The sequence below is a fragment of the Balaenoptera acutorostrata genome, chromosome 11 (genome assembly GCF_949987535.1).
Source record: "Balaenoptera acutorostrata chromosome 11, mBalAcu1.1, whole genome shotgun sequence".
In the NCBI taxonomy this organism is placed as follows: domain Eukaryota; kingdom Metazoa; phylum Chordata; class Mammalia; order Artiodactyla; family Balaenopteridae; genus Balaenoptera; species Balaenoptera acutorostrata.
Genome location: NC_080074.1, coordinates 72,227,123 through 72,241,556, shown reverse-complemented (window position 1 = coordinate 72,241,556; position 14,434 = coordinate 72,227,123). Strand labels below are relative to the sequence as shown.

The following is a 14,434-nucleotide window of genomic DNA, read 5'->3' as shown; positions in this document are numbered from 1 at the left end:
GTTTACTAGAAGTGATTGTGAAGAATTGTTATCATTTTTTCTTTAAATGTTTGGTAGAATTTACCAGTGAAACCACTTGGGCCTAATGCTTTGTTTTGGTATGTTATTGTTAATTCAATTTCTTTCATAGATATAGGCCTATTTATATTATCTATTTTTCCTTGTTTGAGTTTTGCTAGACTGTATCGTTCAAGGAATTGGTTCATTTCATCTATTTATCAAATTAGTGTGCATAGAGTTGTCATAATAGTCCTTTATTATAAATGCCTGGGAGGTCAGTAGTGGTGACCCCTATTTCGATTTTGATATTAATAATTTGTGTCTTCTCTCTTTTTCTCTTGGTTAGCCTGGCTGGAGGTTTATCAATTTTATTCATCTTTTTAAAGAACCACCTTTTGGTTTTATTGATTTTCTAGTTTTCTTTTCTCAATTTCATTGATTTCTGCTCAAATTTTTATTAGTTTCTTTTACTTACTTTGCATTTAATGTGCTCTTCTCTTTCTAGAATCCTAGCTTATTACATCGTTTATTTTATATCTTCTTTTCTAACATACTCATTTAATGCTATAAAATTCTCTCTAAGCACTGCTTTTGCTGCATCTCACAAATTTTGATAAGTTGTATTTTCATTTAGTTCAAAATATTTTAAAATTTCTGATGAGACTTCTTTGATCTGGGTGTTATTATTTAGAAGTATGTTGTTTAATCTCCAAATATCTTGGGATTTTTCTAGCTATCTTTCTTTTGATTTCTAACTTAATTCCACTGTGGTCTGAGAGTATACTTTGTATGATTTCTGTTCTTTTAAATTTGCTAAGGCATGTTTTATGGCCTGGAATGTGGTGTATCTTGGTGCACGTTCCACGTGAGCTTAAGAAGAATGTGTAAAGTCCAAAAGTGCGTCTGCAAGGGCTGTACTTACTACGGAGGCCCTAGGGGAGAATCTCTTTGCTGGCCTTTTTCAGTTTCTGGAGGCTGCGTGTACTCTTTGGCTGGTAGCTCCCTCCTCCATCTTTAAAGGTCATCACTCAACCTCTATTTCTGTGATCACATTTCCTCTCTTTTTCTGTGTTTCTTTTTAAGGACTTCTGTGATTATATTTTATTCACCTGGATAATGCAGGATAATTTCCCTTTCTCAAATCCTTGACGTAAACATATCTGCAAAGTCTCTTGTACCGTGTAAGGTAACACATTCCTAGGCTCCAGGCATGAGGATATGGACATCTCGGGGGTGGGGTGGGGGTGGAGAACATTATTCAGCCCAACACAGTAGTAGAGTCAGGACTTGAACTCCATCTTTCTAGCTTCCCTGTCACCTTCCACATCTAGTCATCTCCTTTATGCTGTGTTTTACTTGTCTGTGTTTACCTTTCCCATTGGGATGTGACTCTCCTGAAATAGGACACACAGGATTTGAACCAAATGAGTTCAGATAAAGGAAATTATATGGAATGTTGAGGTATCAACAGTAGAGAAAAATCATTGTTTTTGATTCCTCAGTCTTTTAAGGCTGTGTGCATGTCTGACTTTGGCGATTTATCCATGTACCTCCTAATATTAATATAAATTATAAGTTAAATATTAAGATAAGTATATGCATATTTACCTAAATTTAAGTAGCTTCCTGTGGCTAATCACTGTGTTATCTCTATCATTCCACCGAACTACTCTTACGGAGCTGTAATATATATGCTAAAGATGGTTTGTCTGAAATGAAAATTCTAACAACTCATTTTGCCTTAATTTTTGTTTTCTCTTTTTGTGGGAACAGAGGTAAGGTCTACAATGATATACATTTTAGAGGAATTTTATGTCATTATAAGTATGTAGTTTGTTTTGCCAGATATTCTTCTTTCAGTCACTAGACAGCATAATTAATAGTAAAAAGCCTTGGTAGTTTATTTTATCATATCCCTTTATTCCTAGAAGCACTTTATGAGAATTCAACTATTAACACAGACTACTATAATAAAGGACTGTGTGAAAGCACATTTGGATAGTGTTTTCATTTTGCTGGCAAACTTAACTATGTTTCTATGCAATGTATGTGAGCCCCACCCAAACTTTAACATGTTTCCCATTTTGATGAGGTCCAATCAAGGGAAAATGCAACAACAAAAAATCTTCCTGTGTGGCCTGTAGATATCAAATCTGAAGATTATTAATGCATTTCCAGCTTGGGACCATAAGCAAACAAACTCTTCCACAGATAACTACACCCTTCCTGTTTGGGATTGAGTTTACTGTGGAACAGATTTCGGAAATATGTTTCTGACTGTTGTGAATTTTATTTATAAAAGTTTGGAGGGTGAGGTTCTTCCTTTAACAAAAAACTAATTATTTCCTGTCTAATGCTCAACCATTGCATTTTAAGCAGTCTTTTTAGAAAATCTACCCTGTAGTAGAGAATTACATTGCTTTGGGCAGTTCTAGTTGTTGTCAACTAATGTACAAAAATTTGTCTATTTCAGTGAATAATTCAAAAAGGATTTACAATTAAAAAATAAAACACAGCCTTTAAATGCTTGTATTATCTTGTCTCCAGAGTGACAGTAGTTTGCAGTTTAAATGTATGAACATATTTTAATATGGTTTTACTTTTGATATGCAAATCTGTAGTACATTTATGTTCTGTAAATATGCTAGACAAAGAGTTACAGTTTAGGTAAAACAGCAGATTTACATTAAAGAATTTGCAGGTTAATTCACAGTGTAACCTTATCCTCATCTAGTTACATCTGCTATAAAGAAGCCTATAAAATTTAGGCCACCCACAAAGTGGTCTTCTGAGGCCTGTGGTTGGTGTTAGAATGCTGTTATTATGTGGCTTGACTGGTTTGGTAAGGAATTTACCTTCCCCCATGGGGACTGCATTGGCTTCATTAGGTTAGGTACTCTGTGTTTGTTAGACCAATTCCTGTGCTCTATTGCCTTGACAGCCTATGTAATATCATGTGAATGGTATACTGTTTCCTAAGTTGGTTTATTAGAGTAGTTAGTAATATCAATTCTGGGTCATGTAAACCTTAAGATAAACTGGAATAAATGTTTGGTTTAAATAGTTGGATTAAAGTTAATGGCTATTAGTAAATTTCATCACTATTTAGAAAAAGGGGTGTGTGTGTGTTAGTACTGAGATGGAGAAGGCAGCTGAGGGTTTTATATATTTTAATTTCTAGGTCATTTGAAAAACTTATTCTTTTTAATTTGGGGCTTGTGAATAGTTTTCAAGAGCAAAGAAGTGAATTTAGTATAAGTTAGCAACCTAGTACTGAGAGTCAAAAATAAATATTCTTCTTTAAATATCTATTTTAAAGGATAAAAAAATCTTGCAGACATTTAAAAAATATTAGCAGCAACCACAACTAGCAGTGATCATTTGAGGAATGAAAACTATCATAAGCGAAGCAATGTCTCAAATTACTTCTTTCTAAGGTTTTAAAAAATGAATAAAATCCTTTTTCAGAGAATAAACATGTTATGTTGATTGTTTTTGTTAAATTTGGAAAAGTTAAAATTAATGTGACAGTTCTTTTAAATCAGACAATTTGTATTTCACTTAATTTTCATGGAGACTTAACTGTAATATTTCTTTAAATACATGAATTGCAGAGTATGAAAAATAGCATAGAAATCTAAAATGCATTTTGTGACTGTAAACTGAAGAAATAACATTTAGTCTGGAGAAAATTTAGCAATTTTGGGGCAGGAAATAATACCTAATTGCCATTGATAAAAATTATATATACATATTGAAGTAAAATAGTATAATATATACATTGAGGTGGAAAAAATATTTACATGTATACACATGTATACATGTGTGTATCTATATATACATATATGTGTACACACATGCATGCATGAACATGTATGTGTATAACATACTGTTTTGATCTTAACTCTGCCTTGGTGATTTTAATTATGGTTAAATATTTATGACTTGAAAAGCTTTTTTCAAATAAATACTTTCAGCCTTCTTATAGTTGTCTTTTGTATACTAAACAGAATTTAAAATTTGTCATCTGGTCATGATTCAGACAAATAATCTGAAATTAGGGGCTTGGAAACTTACTTCTTCCAAACAAGTAAAAAAATAAAGCCATCAGCGTGCCTTACCTAGCTGGCATTTGTTCTCAGTTCTTCTCGTTTCTAGTCTGATGTCCTGTTAGTAGACTGCCTTATGCTTGACAAACGCCATGCCAGATTTCTATAGTCAGTGATGTAGTGTATCAGTGCTTTTCTACTCTTTCAGCTTGTCAGCAAATCTCAGAGATAGAGGTTTAAATGGCCTTTGGCAGTAGTGTATACTCAGAGCCAAGAGAGGTTCAGCAGTATTGTGTCTCCCTTTTAGATTTTAGCACCATAGTTCTGCCAGCTGAATCAGCTCAATGTTTGGCTAATTATTCTTAGCTAACCACAATGTATTTCATCTTTCTAGGTTTACCGACAAGACTGTGAAACTTTTGGGATGGTTGTGAAAATGCTGATTGAAAAAGATCCTTCATTAGAAAAGTCTATACAGTTTGCATTGAGACAGAATTTACATGAAATAGGTGAGCGGTGTGTTGAAGAACTCAAGCATTTTATTGCAGAGTATGATACCTCTAGTCAAGATTTCGGAGAGCCTTTTTAGATTACTTGCTCAGGCAAAAAAAAAAAAAGTTTCTAGATTTTTTTCCCCCTGGATTGTGTAAATCCTTAATATATGGAATTTTTGTGATGAAGAGAAATACTTTATGATAGTGACCATATTTCCAGTATCAAATGAACATCTAAAATAGTCTAAGATATTTTAATTCGAATTTTTTTAATCTGCATGTAGAGCTTCCTAATCCATACTTACCTTTTTTTCCCTCCTAAAATGATGGTCAGTTAATTTTTTAAGCTTTCTTGAAAATGCAGTCCTGGAGAGCAGCTTTCTGTACTTACTCATGTCCTGTAGTCTTCCTTAGTATGCGATCATTTGTTCGGTCACACTAATGTACTGTATAGGTTAGAGATCATTCCACTTAAACATTTATAGTCTTTTTGCATTTCATAGTCAGTGATACCATGTGAAGATGTTAGAATCCTGAGGTGATTTTTATTGACTTGTTGCTTGCTTATCTTAGGCTTTGTAACTTTTAATATGTTTAAGTATATTACCCAAATAAATTGAATACTTTGTTATCTTAGAGAATATTTGCTTTGAGGATAACTCTCATTGTGATAAAACAGAGCACTTAAATCTCTAAAATAATAAAATCCTGTTTTCCAAGTAAATGAACTGTCTTCTATTAAAATGGTCCTGAAACTCCTGACTGGTCTCACTGATGTGTGAGTTTTAAACAATATCATATATAAGACTAAGAGAAGGGGCAATTCGAGATGAAAGATGAGGCCTATTTTAAAGTTGAGATTTTTTTAAAACTTTCTAACCAGAATAGAAAAATTTACAATATGGGGGAGTAGTGGAGTTTCATTTTTTCCGTAGGCCCATATTCCCCATCTCAAGAAAGAAGGTGATAGATGACATATCCATAATTAAACCATTTACAGATTATGCCTTTGTTAATCTCTGTTTGTAGTCTAACAGACTCTTTGTTCTGCTGCCCTTTTTAGGGGTTCATAGCCCTCTAAAAGTGTTCTTGAACGAAACAAAGCAGAGTAGGCTGTAAGCCTAGCACAACTACCCTTCACCAAGCAGCCTATGTAAACAGTCCTTCATGAGCGAGCCATCCAAATCACGGGTTAGTTAAGAATCTAACTGGGACAATTAGGATATTCCACTCATTTCCTGATCACTTCCAGCTGCCCAATGGCATTTAGCCAAAATAATGTAATTTCATGGCATGTGTTCGGAAACCTTTAAAAATGTTTGTTATTGCTACCCAATTTCATTATCCTCCCATCCTCTTTCCATTTCCACTCTCTTCTCACTTGAATTCTGGCATTATTTTTAGTGGCCTCTATTGATTATATCCAGAGAGCTACCCCAGAGTAGATAAAACTTATATTAAAAGTGAAAATAGCAGTGTAAATAATTGTAGTGGATCCTGTAATGCGTGCCTCAAAATATGTACTTTGCCATTCCACAAATTAAAAAACTAATTGAAGGCAACAATTATTAAGTTTCCTATATGAGACCACCTTGAATTTAGATATTGTACATAAGCCAAAACTAAACCCTACGTATCATCTTTGCTATTTTTCCCTAATGTGAACAGTGGTTTTATCTGTTATCCACATTAGAAAGACTAAGAAAGTAGTCTTGTTTCTCTCTTGCGCCAATGTTTTTCTTGTTAAATATTCTAAGTTCAGGATTCATTTCCTTAAGTCAAGATGTCACAAGTTTAAAAATAAAACTTGAGACTCAACTACCTTGAGGCAAAGGAGTTGTTCACTTTGTTGAAATTCATTAAACTAGAGAAGTTTTACTCACAGATGCATTTGAATATAGGTTCAACAGATAATTCCTTTTCCCCTTTCCCCAAATTACATTCAACATTTAAAGCTGTTTATAGCTTGCCATCAGCATTATTCTGGTAGGCTTGTCAGTATTAAATCTTTTATTTTTAAAGCTTTTTAAAGTCTTATTTTAAGATAGATGAATTCAGATACATGCCAGAGTATGTATGTTGCAAAATGTTCTTGATTAAAGAAATTTGTTTGCAAATGATCCATTGTTTTTGAGGGTGCCCAATTCCTGTGATAAAGGTTTCACTGTCTTACCATAAAGCCTTGATGATCAACAGGGGAAGAGCAGATATTGTGAAGCTTTTTGTGAATTTTAAAAGTGCAAAATAAAGCAACTGGGTTTAAATAATTAGATTGTCTTTTTTTTTTTTTTTTTCTTAACAGGCTTAGAGTGTCTTGCTTAAATGTAGATTTTTATTACCCTCTACTGCAAGATGGCTCCTGACTCAGCAGCAGGATGGAGGAAATTTGAGGATTGAGAAACTATTAACTTTGGTGACTTGGGGAGTCTCCATGTCTGAGAAAGCAGTTAAGCGAGAGAAGATTGAGCGTACAGTAGTGTCCAGTAATTGTGTAATTAGGAATCTGAGTTTCAGAGAATTACAGAATTAAAATCCTACGTCTTTATAGTAACCTCTGGAGGACAGGAACCACATTGTCTTTGTGACCCCAGTACCTAGCATAGTTTGGAACGTTGTAGGTCCTCCTATTTTTTGATGCTTCACAAAAGAAGTGACATTTGATCCCCTGGGTCTGGGAGGAATAGGACTTATTCAGGGAGAGAATGAAGAGTATTAGAAGTTCAGGTTGGGGAAGACAATAGGGGACGAATGTAGGAAAAGGTAGGTTGAGAGCAGAATATGAAGGACTTTGAATCCGAAACCTCCTGCTTAAGAATAAGATTTTAAAATAATCACCTTTGTATTTATTCTTGCCAAAAATGTTGATTTCTCACAGCCCCTCAGCCACTTCCCAGCCCTGAGCCAATTCACAGACCCAGAACCTCACGAAGGAAAGGGAGGGCAGATCCCCTTAAGAAAGGAAGGACTGTGCTACAATGCCGAAATATTGTATAGTGGTTTCAGCTTCATTTCACACTTCTTCCTACAAGGGATCCTAAACCCCCAGGAGAGCGCTGACAGTTTTTTGGCAGCAACTTTGGAGATGGTGATCTGGTCATCCCTGAAATATTCATGGTGGACAATATTCAGTGTTTTGGGCAGCCAGCCACCCAAGCGGCATGATGGCTGTCGCACTGCTCAGGCTGGCACCGGCACCTCCAGTGAGTAGGGGCCACATTCTGCTTGTTAGACCAAGGTTTGTGGGTTAGCATCTCCTTCTTGCCAGTTCCCTTGAGAGCACTGATGGTACCCAATTCAGTGAAAATGAAAAAAGTGCTGGGGCGGGGGCAGCTAGTAAAACTAAGGTATAGTTAGCAGAATCTATTCTTCCTTTTTCCCGTGGTAATGGAATTGAAATTGAGTCACATGACAGCCTAATTAGGACTATATTTGCTGTGTCCCTCTCGTCACAGGTGTAATCAGGTGACTAAGTTCTCTCCTGTGGAATTTGAGTGGAAGTGCTGCTACTTCTGGGCTGGGACCCTTAGGACAGTGGACGTACCTCCTTCATGCTCTCTCTTATCCCTTCCCTAAAGTAATAGGAATAGCAACCCAGCCTTGAATTGTTGCAGAGCCACAAGATGGAAGGTGCCTGGATCCCTGTGTGACCATATGGAGTGCTGAACTGTTATGTGAAAGAGGAATCAATGTCTTTATGGTTTAAGCCATATTATTGGTTTCTGGTTAGCAGCTCACCTTATTGCTCAAACTAATACAAATGATATTTGAGGGTTAGCTTCACTGAAGTTGGCTTTCAGCAGGCTGCACCAGTCCTGCATTTCCATTGTACAATAATAATTGATCTTGGAGTAATGGGGACTGATTATATAAAAGGCTTTGCTAGTCTACTGAGTCTGTTTCAAGTTGTGTTTAAGATGTCACTTGATGACAAATATTGTTAAGGCTGCGTGCACATTTGTATAGCAGTAGAGACAGCCTGCTTTTTATAGCATGTTGTTTTTTGAGCTCTGCTCCCATAGATTAATGGTGTTCTAATGTTAGACCATTATTATTGAAATTGTGTAAGGTTTTTTGGGGGGTTTTGTGTTTTAATTTGTTTTTTATTGAGGTAACATTTGTTTATAACATATGCTTCATGTGTACAACCTTATATTTCTACTTCTGTATACTCTACAGTGTGCTCACCACCAAAAATTTAGTTTCCATCCATCACCATACAGTTGATCCCCTTTACCCATTTCACCCTCCCTCCCACCCCTACCCCTCGTAACCACTGCTCCGTTCTCTGTATCTATGTGTTTGTTTTTGTTTGGTTTGCACATTTGTTTTGTTTTTTATATTTCACATGAGTGAAATCATATGGTATTTGTCTTTCTCCGTTTGACTTATTCACTTAGCATGATACCCTCAAGGTTTATCCATGTTGCTGCAAATGGCAAGATATTCTTTTTTATGGTTGAGTAGTAGCCCATTGTATATATGTACCACATCTTTATCAATTCATCAGATGGGCTTCTAGGTTGTTTTCATATCTTGGCTATTGTGAACACAGGCGTGCATGTATCTTTTTAATTTACTGTTTTCATATTCGTTGGATAAATACCAAAAAGTGGGATAGTTGGATCACATGGTAGTTCTAAATTATTCTGAGGAATCTCCATACAGTTTTCTGTAGAGGCTGCACCAATTTATATTCCCACCAACAGTGTATGAGAGTTCCTTTTTCTCCACGTCCTCACCAACACTTGTTTAAAATTGTGTAAGGTTTTAAATCTTTTTCCCATTTGTGTGTGTGAGAGAGAGAAAAGGTTGAAGTTTATTGAAATATAAACACTTGACATGTAAGGTAGAAAATAACCACAACATACACAGACACTTGGCTGCAAGAGGACATCTGAGGTTTCTATCCACCACCTAAGCTGCCCATGTGTGGTCATGTTTTTCCTGGTTAGAACACGTATGAGATGGGGAGTGGAGAGGACAGAGTAGCCCTGGCTGACTGGCACGTGACCTTCAGGACTGCACCACCCGGGAAAGCTCCTCCTGGCTCAGGGCCCTGTTCTGGGGACTCCTGCTGGTGCCCCCTCTCAGGCTTTCTGGCTGAGACCCTGCTGTTGTCCTTGAGGGCAGCGAGGGTTCACTGAGAGGGTAAGCCTGGGCGGGCTGCCCGGGGAGAGGGAGAGGATCCGGTGACAAGACACGGTACGCTGTCCCTGCATCCTTTGAGTGGGAAGAGGCCATCCTTCATGACCAAACGCCTGAGAAAGACACACGGACCAAACATCTGCGATGCCTTCAAGCGGGCCCAGCACCAGCCGACGGGTGTGCCCACGCCCTACGCTCGCCTGAGGCTTCTGAGGCCAGAAAGGGGGTCGGCCCCCAGCAGGTGGGGCTGCGTGTGTGTGTGTGTGTGTGTGAGAGAGAGTGTGGAGGGCTCAGGGAGGGGAGAGAGAAGCTACAGTCCAGCAGAACTGCTGCTCAGCAGGCTGAGGTATGTTTCGTGCTCAAGCGTTCGCGTTCCCTTTCCTTTACTGGCCAGGACTGAACCTTAGCCATGATGTGGGCTCGGCCAATGTGGCTTTCCACCATCCCAGTGGGTGGAGTTCTACTGAACCCTGTGGGCCTTACTCAACCGAGAGGTGAGTCTTGTGTGAAAGTCACCTTTTCTTTCCAACACAAGAGCAACCTGGTCCACCCCAGCGGCCAAGAGAAGAGGCACTGCTTTCTCAACATCTCATCCTCTGGGGCAGCTCAACCTCTGCTGCAAAGGCCACGGCCTCCCAGTCCTGAGGTGGGAACGTTCAGTGAAGGAGATAAGCCCTGCAAGCGGGGGGAGGGGCACGGGACTAGTCCCACCTTGCAGGAATTTCCCAGTTTTAAAAACTTTGTATTCTGCTACTTCTGTGTAGACTCTAATGTACCATATCGGATGTAGCTTACGGTACATTTCAGGTTTAAGATACTAAGTGTAGGATTCAGAGGAGCACCATGATTTTCATTTGTTTCATTATCTGAACAAGGTTAGAATGGCCACGCTAGTGTTTTTTAGATTCACACACACTTTCACAGGTTATAAGCCAATGATTTTTTTCTCACTTTACAGTTAAGGGCAGAAGGTATAAGTCATCTAAGGTCATATAGCAGGAAGGGGCAGAGGCAAGGTTTTACCCAAATCTTTCAACTCTACACTCAGTGTTTGTTCTTGGAAGAAGTGGAAGTTCGGTGGTCATTCAGAACTAGGTTCCAATCCTGACTCCAGGACACACTAGCTATTGGTATGTACAGTTAAAGTGTGATATGACTGTAATGGGCAATATATAAAAATAACTTTACAAAAAAGTTTCAATAACTTTCAAATCCTAGCTCAGTAGATTTTTCCTGGTTTTCACCTATTGGTTCCCATGACCTGTGCTTTGGAGTTAGTTTAGAACACACCTTTGAGGCTCCTAAGAGGTGGTTGCTAAGGGGCAGGTAGCAGGTAGGGTCACAGGGCCCACAGCCAGAGCTCTTTCTTCGGCTGCGGTACTTGGACCAACGGTGGTTTGCCAAGAGCCATTTCAGTGGAATGAGCCTGGTAATTCAACTCTCCTATTCTAGGAGCCAAGATTAAACACAGTTAACACTTTTTCAGCTTTGCTTACAACTTGTTCAGAGATTCCAGACTATGCTGCCAATAGCATTGTAGAAAAAAATCTTACTTTTCATCCTGTTAACTGGGGAGAAACAACATTTGGGAGGAAAATATCTTGTCTTCCACATACTCTGTGCCATCTCCAGACTGCCTACAGGCTCTGATAGGGAGATAACCATTTCCAAACTTCATGGTTTAGTTTAATCTCTTGCCCATTCAGAGTCCCAAGCATTAATATAAAAAAGCACCAACCGTCTTTACAGTTCCCAACTCCCATGAGCCATGGTGTTTGTTTGGAAGGATCATCCTTTTAGGAATCCTTGCCTAATATGTTGGTAAATGAAAGAGTCAGAAAAGGGAAACAACACTTTATGCTGAGTGGGAAGACTTTTCTGTTGGCTGACCCAATAAATTCAGTCTCCACAGAATACTGAAGCTGGAAGGAGACCTTTGGGGTGGTTGAGTACTCTCGTTTCACGGAAGTGGAAACTGGGTCAGAGCTTTTAACCCGCCTGAGTGAATGAGAGAGGTGAGTCTCCTAACCCAGATCTCCTGAATCCTGAAGTCCAGTGTGCTTTGCGTCACTCCAAGGTCAGCTTTATGGTAGATTTATATTAGACCAGTAATCACCTTTTCCAGCATCAGTTACTTGGTTCGTTGACCTAAGAACACTACAACAGGTATTAGCATTTAAGAGAACTAGTTTCATGTTTTTAGTATTTTTATGTTGTCTGGAATCAAATGCTTCTGGAGAATGGGCTGCAAGTTACTTCTAAAGTTGTCCTCAACAGCACCTGGTACACACACAGCAGTAGGGATGTGAAATTTCTTTTGCAAAAGGAGAAGTTGAGGCTAAAATGGATCTCTAAAATGGGACTACCTGACCAGCTAGCTGGGTCTGTTGAAAAAGAATAGACTGGCTCTGATCCTGTGACCAAGTCTATACACGTACCCCAACCCCATGTCTTACTTTTCCTCCACACTTCCTTCCTAAACATTTTGTGGAAGCCACCCTTCAACTTTCTTCCCCTGGTAGAGTTATTGCTTCTGTGACTTTGGCAAAACATGAGCTCAGAGATGCAAATTTCAGTTGCTCCTGTGTATTTCTCCCGTGTGCTTGAAAGTGAACAGAAAACCCATGTGACTGTACAGGAGCATGCCTTATTTTTAGACAGTTCGAAGAATGGCTAGAGAATCTAACTAGGCAATTAGCAATTTTCTCATTTGCCTAATTAAAAAGGTTTTTTATAATTGTGTTGCTAACATTAAATTGGTAATGAGGCTCTTAGTGGAGTTTTTTTTAATCCCAATAATTTTTCTTCCTTGTGCCTCAAGAAAAGGTCACATGTATTTCTGTAAACAGTAATTAGTCGTGCCTCCTCGAGACAGCTCTAAGAGACAGCTTCAAGTGCTTAATTTATAACCCATGCATTGGTGGCTTGCTGATGGCAGGCTCATTTTGTTCAAAGGGTTTCAGAAATGTTTGAATTAGTTGCTAGCATTGAGAATCTGGCAGATGTTTTACAGAAGTTCAAATTCCTGGTTCCTTTTGTAAAGTCTGAAGGTCTAGCACGTACACTGCTTCTCTGTCCACAGCGGCAGTCGAGTGCGCCTTAGGAGAGAGCAGGTCAGTCAACCAAAGCCTGCCCACACAGTGTTGACAATCCTGTGCGCTACGCACCCTCGGGCACTCCCCAAACACCTCCACACCCATACTTGCCCAGCCTGTCACCCAAGGACCTTGTGGGGCAGGGCCACATGCCACACAGGGAAATCTAGCAGTCTTCAGTGCCCATTCCAATTTTACTACCCTTTTAAGATGGCCCGTGCTTTGTATCTAAAGTGAGAGGGGTTAGACAGCAAGTCTCTCCTTGCACTTCTGGTACTTTTTATTTAACTCAGGAACTGGAAAGCAGAGTGCCAAGAAGAGCAAGTGCATACACAAGGTGAATCATTTTCTTTTACTGAGTGCTGAAAGGAGTTCCCATTGACATTTTATCAGCATCCCTACATGGGATGTAAGTAAAATGTTCTCCAGTTTGGTCTGAAGTGAGGAAAATGCAATCATTAGGGTTCTGCTTCACCCATGTAGAGATTAGAGGCAGTGTTTTAATATTTGATATTTACCTTGGGACCAAATTTTAGAGTTTAGTGACTGACTAGACACTTTGTTAACTAAATCTATATGAACACTTTATAGCAACTGTAGGCCTAGTTTTCTAGCCTAATTAATTCTTTACAGAACTGCAAGGTAGCTGCTTCCCTTTCTTCCTTTGTAGATAGTCTTCTTTGTTATTGCTATTAACCAAGATTTAAAAGCTTTAAAGGTTACGTTATTATTATGAATAAATATTTCTGCATTCCCTTAATCCTTTGGCAATCTGTATAACCCTTATATAAGGAAATGAAAAGATGAATAGGGTGATTATTGCCAGAAGCAAAAGCAACTATGACTTGAAAACTACTGAGGACAGTGACTTCAGCTTATACCTGCCTTTCTCCAGGTTAAGTAAGGCTGAATATTACCTGTTTACTATTTGTTATCCATCCTTTCCAAGCAACAGTCTTTTCTAAAAGGATGCCCACTGTTTGCAGCATAGGATCTGAAAAGGTCTTCAAAAATCAGGAAGTCTGCTCCTGTGTCACGTGAGATCGTGAGGGAAGAAGCACTCTCATACTTGTAAATGTAGAGCAGGAGATGGCCTTCTGGAGGAAAACTGGTGATAACCATCAAAATTTTAAATGCATAACCCTTGTCCCAGGAACTGTGCTGCTCAGAATTTATGTGCATATGTGCCAGTGCAGGATAAGGTGTCTATGAGGAAATTCAAGCCCATCACTAAAGGACTGGTGACGTAAATTATGGTATATCCAAAAGTAGACTATTATGCAGTCATTGCAAGAACAGAATGAGGCAGACCTATATGCACTAACGTGGAATGTCCACATGTAAAGTGAGAAAAGCAAGTCTAAGCCGGTCTAGTTTGCTGCCATTTTTAAAAGATACATTAATGTAAATATGGTTTGAACATCTGAAGGATACACTAGAAATGGGTAACAGTGGTTCCTTCTAGGGAGGGGAACTGAGGGGTGGAGAGTGGAAAGGAGATTCTTCACTGTTTTTTGTTGTTGTTTTTTAACCACGTGTATGCATTTTCTTTTCACTGCTATGTTTTTAAAATGAACCAGACAAGGGAAATGATGATACAGTTATTGAGGAAAGAGCTCTCCCCTCATTGGTGTGTTTCTGAAGGGGCTCT

General features: G+C 38.6%; 1 protein-coding gene across 10 annotated transcripts in view; it reads left to right on the top strand.

Moving 5' to 3' along the window:
- PPHLN1 (periphilin 1) overlaps positions 1–5,305 on the top strand; it is a 148,415-nt gene extending 143,110 nt beyond the window's left edge. For all 10 annotated transcript variants that reach the window (XM_057555840.1, XM_007168326.2, XM_007168324.2 and 7 more), the window contains one exon: positions 4,444–5,305. In XM_057555840.1, coding sequence (XP_057411823.1) covers positions 4,444–4,638 — 195 coding nt within the window. In that variant the 3' untranslated portion in view covers positions 4,639–5,305. The remainder of the gene's footprint in view (positions 1–4,443) is intronic.
- The last annotated feature ends 9,129 nt before the right edge of the window (positions 5,306–14,434 follow it).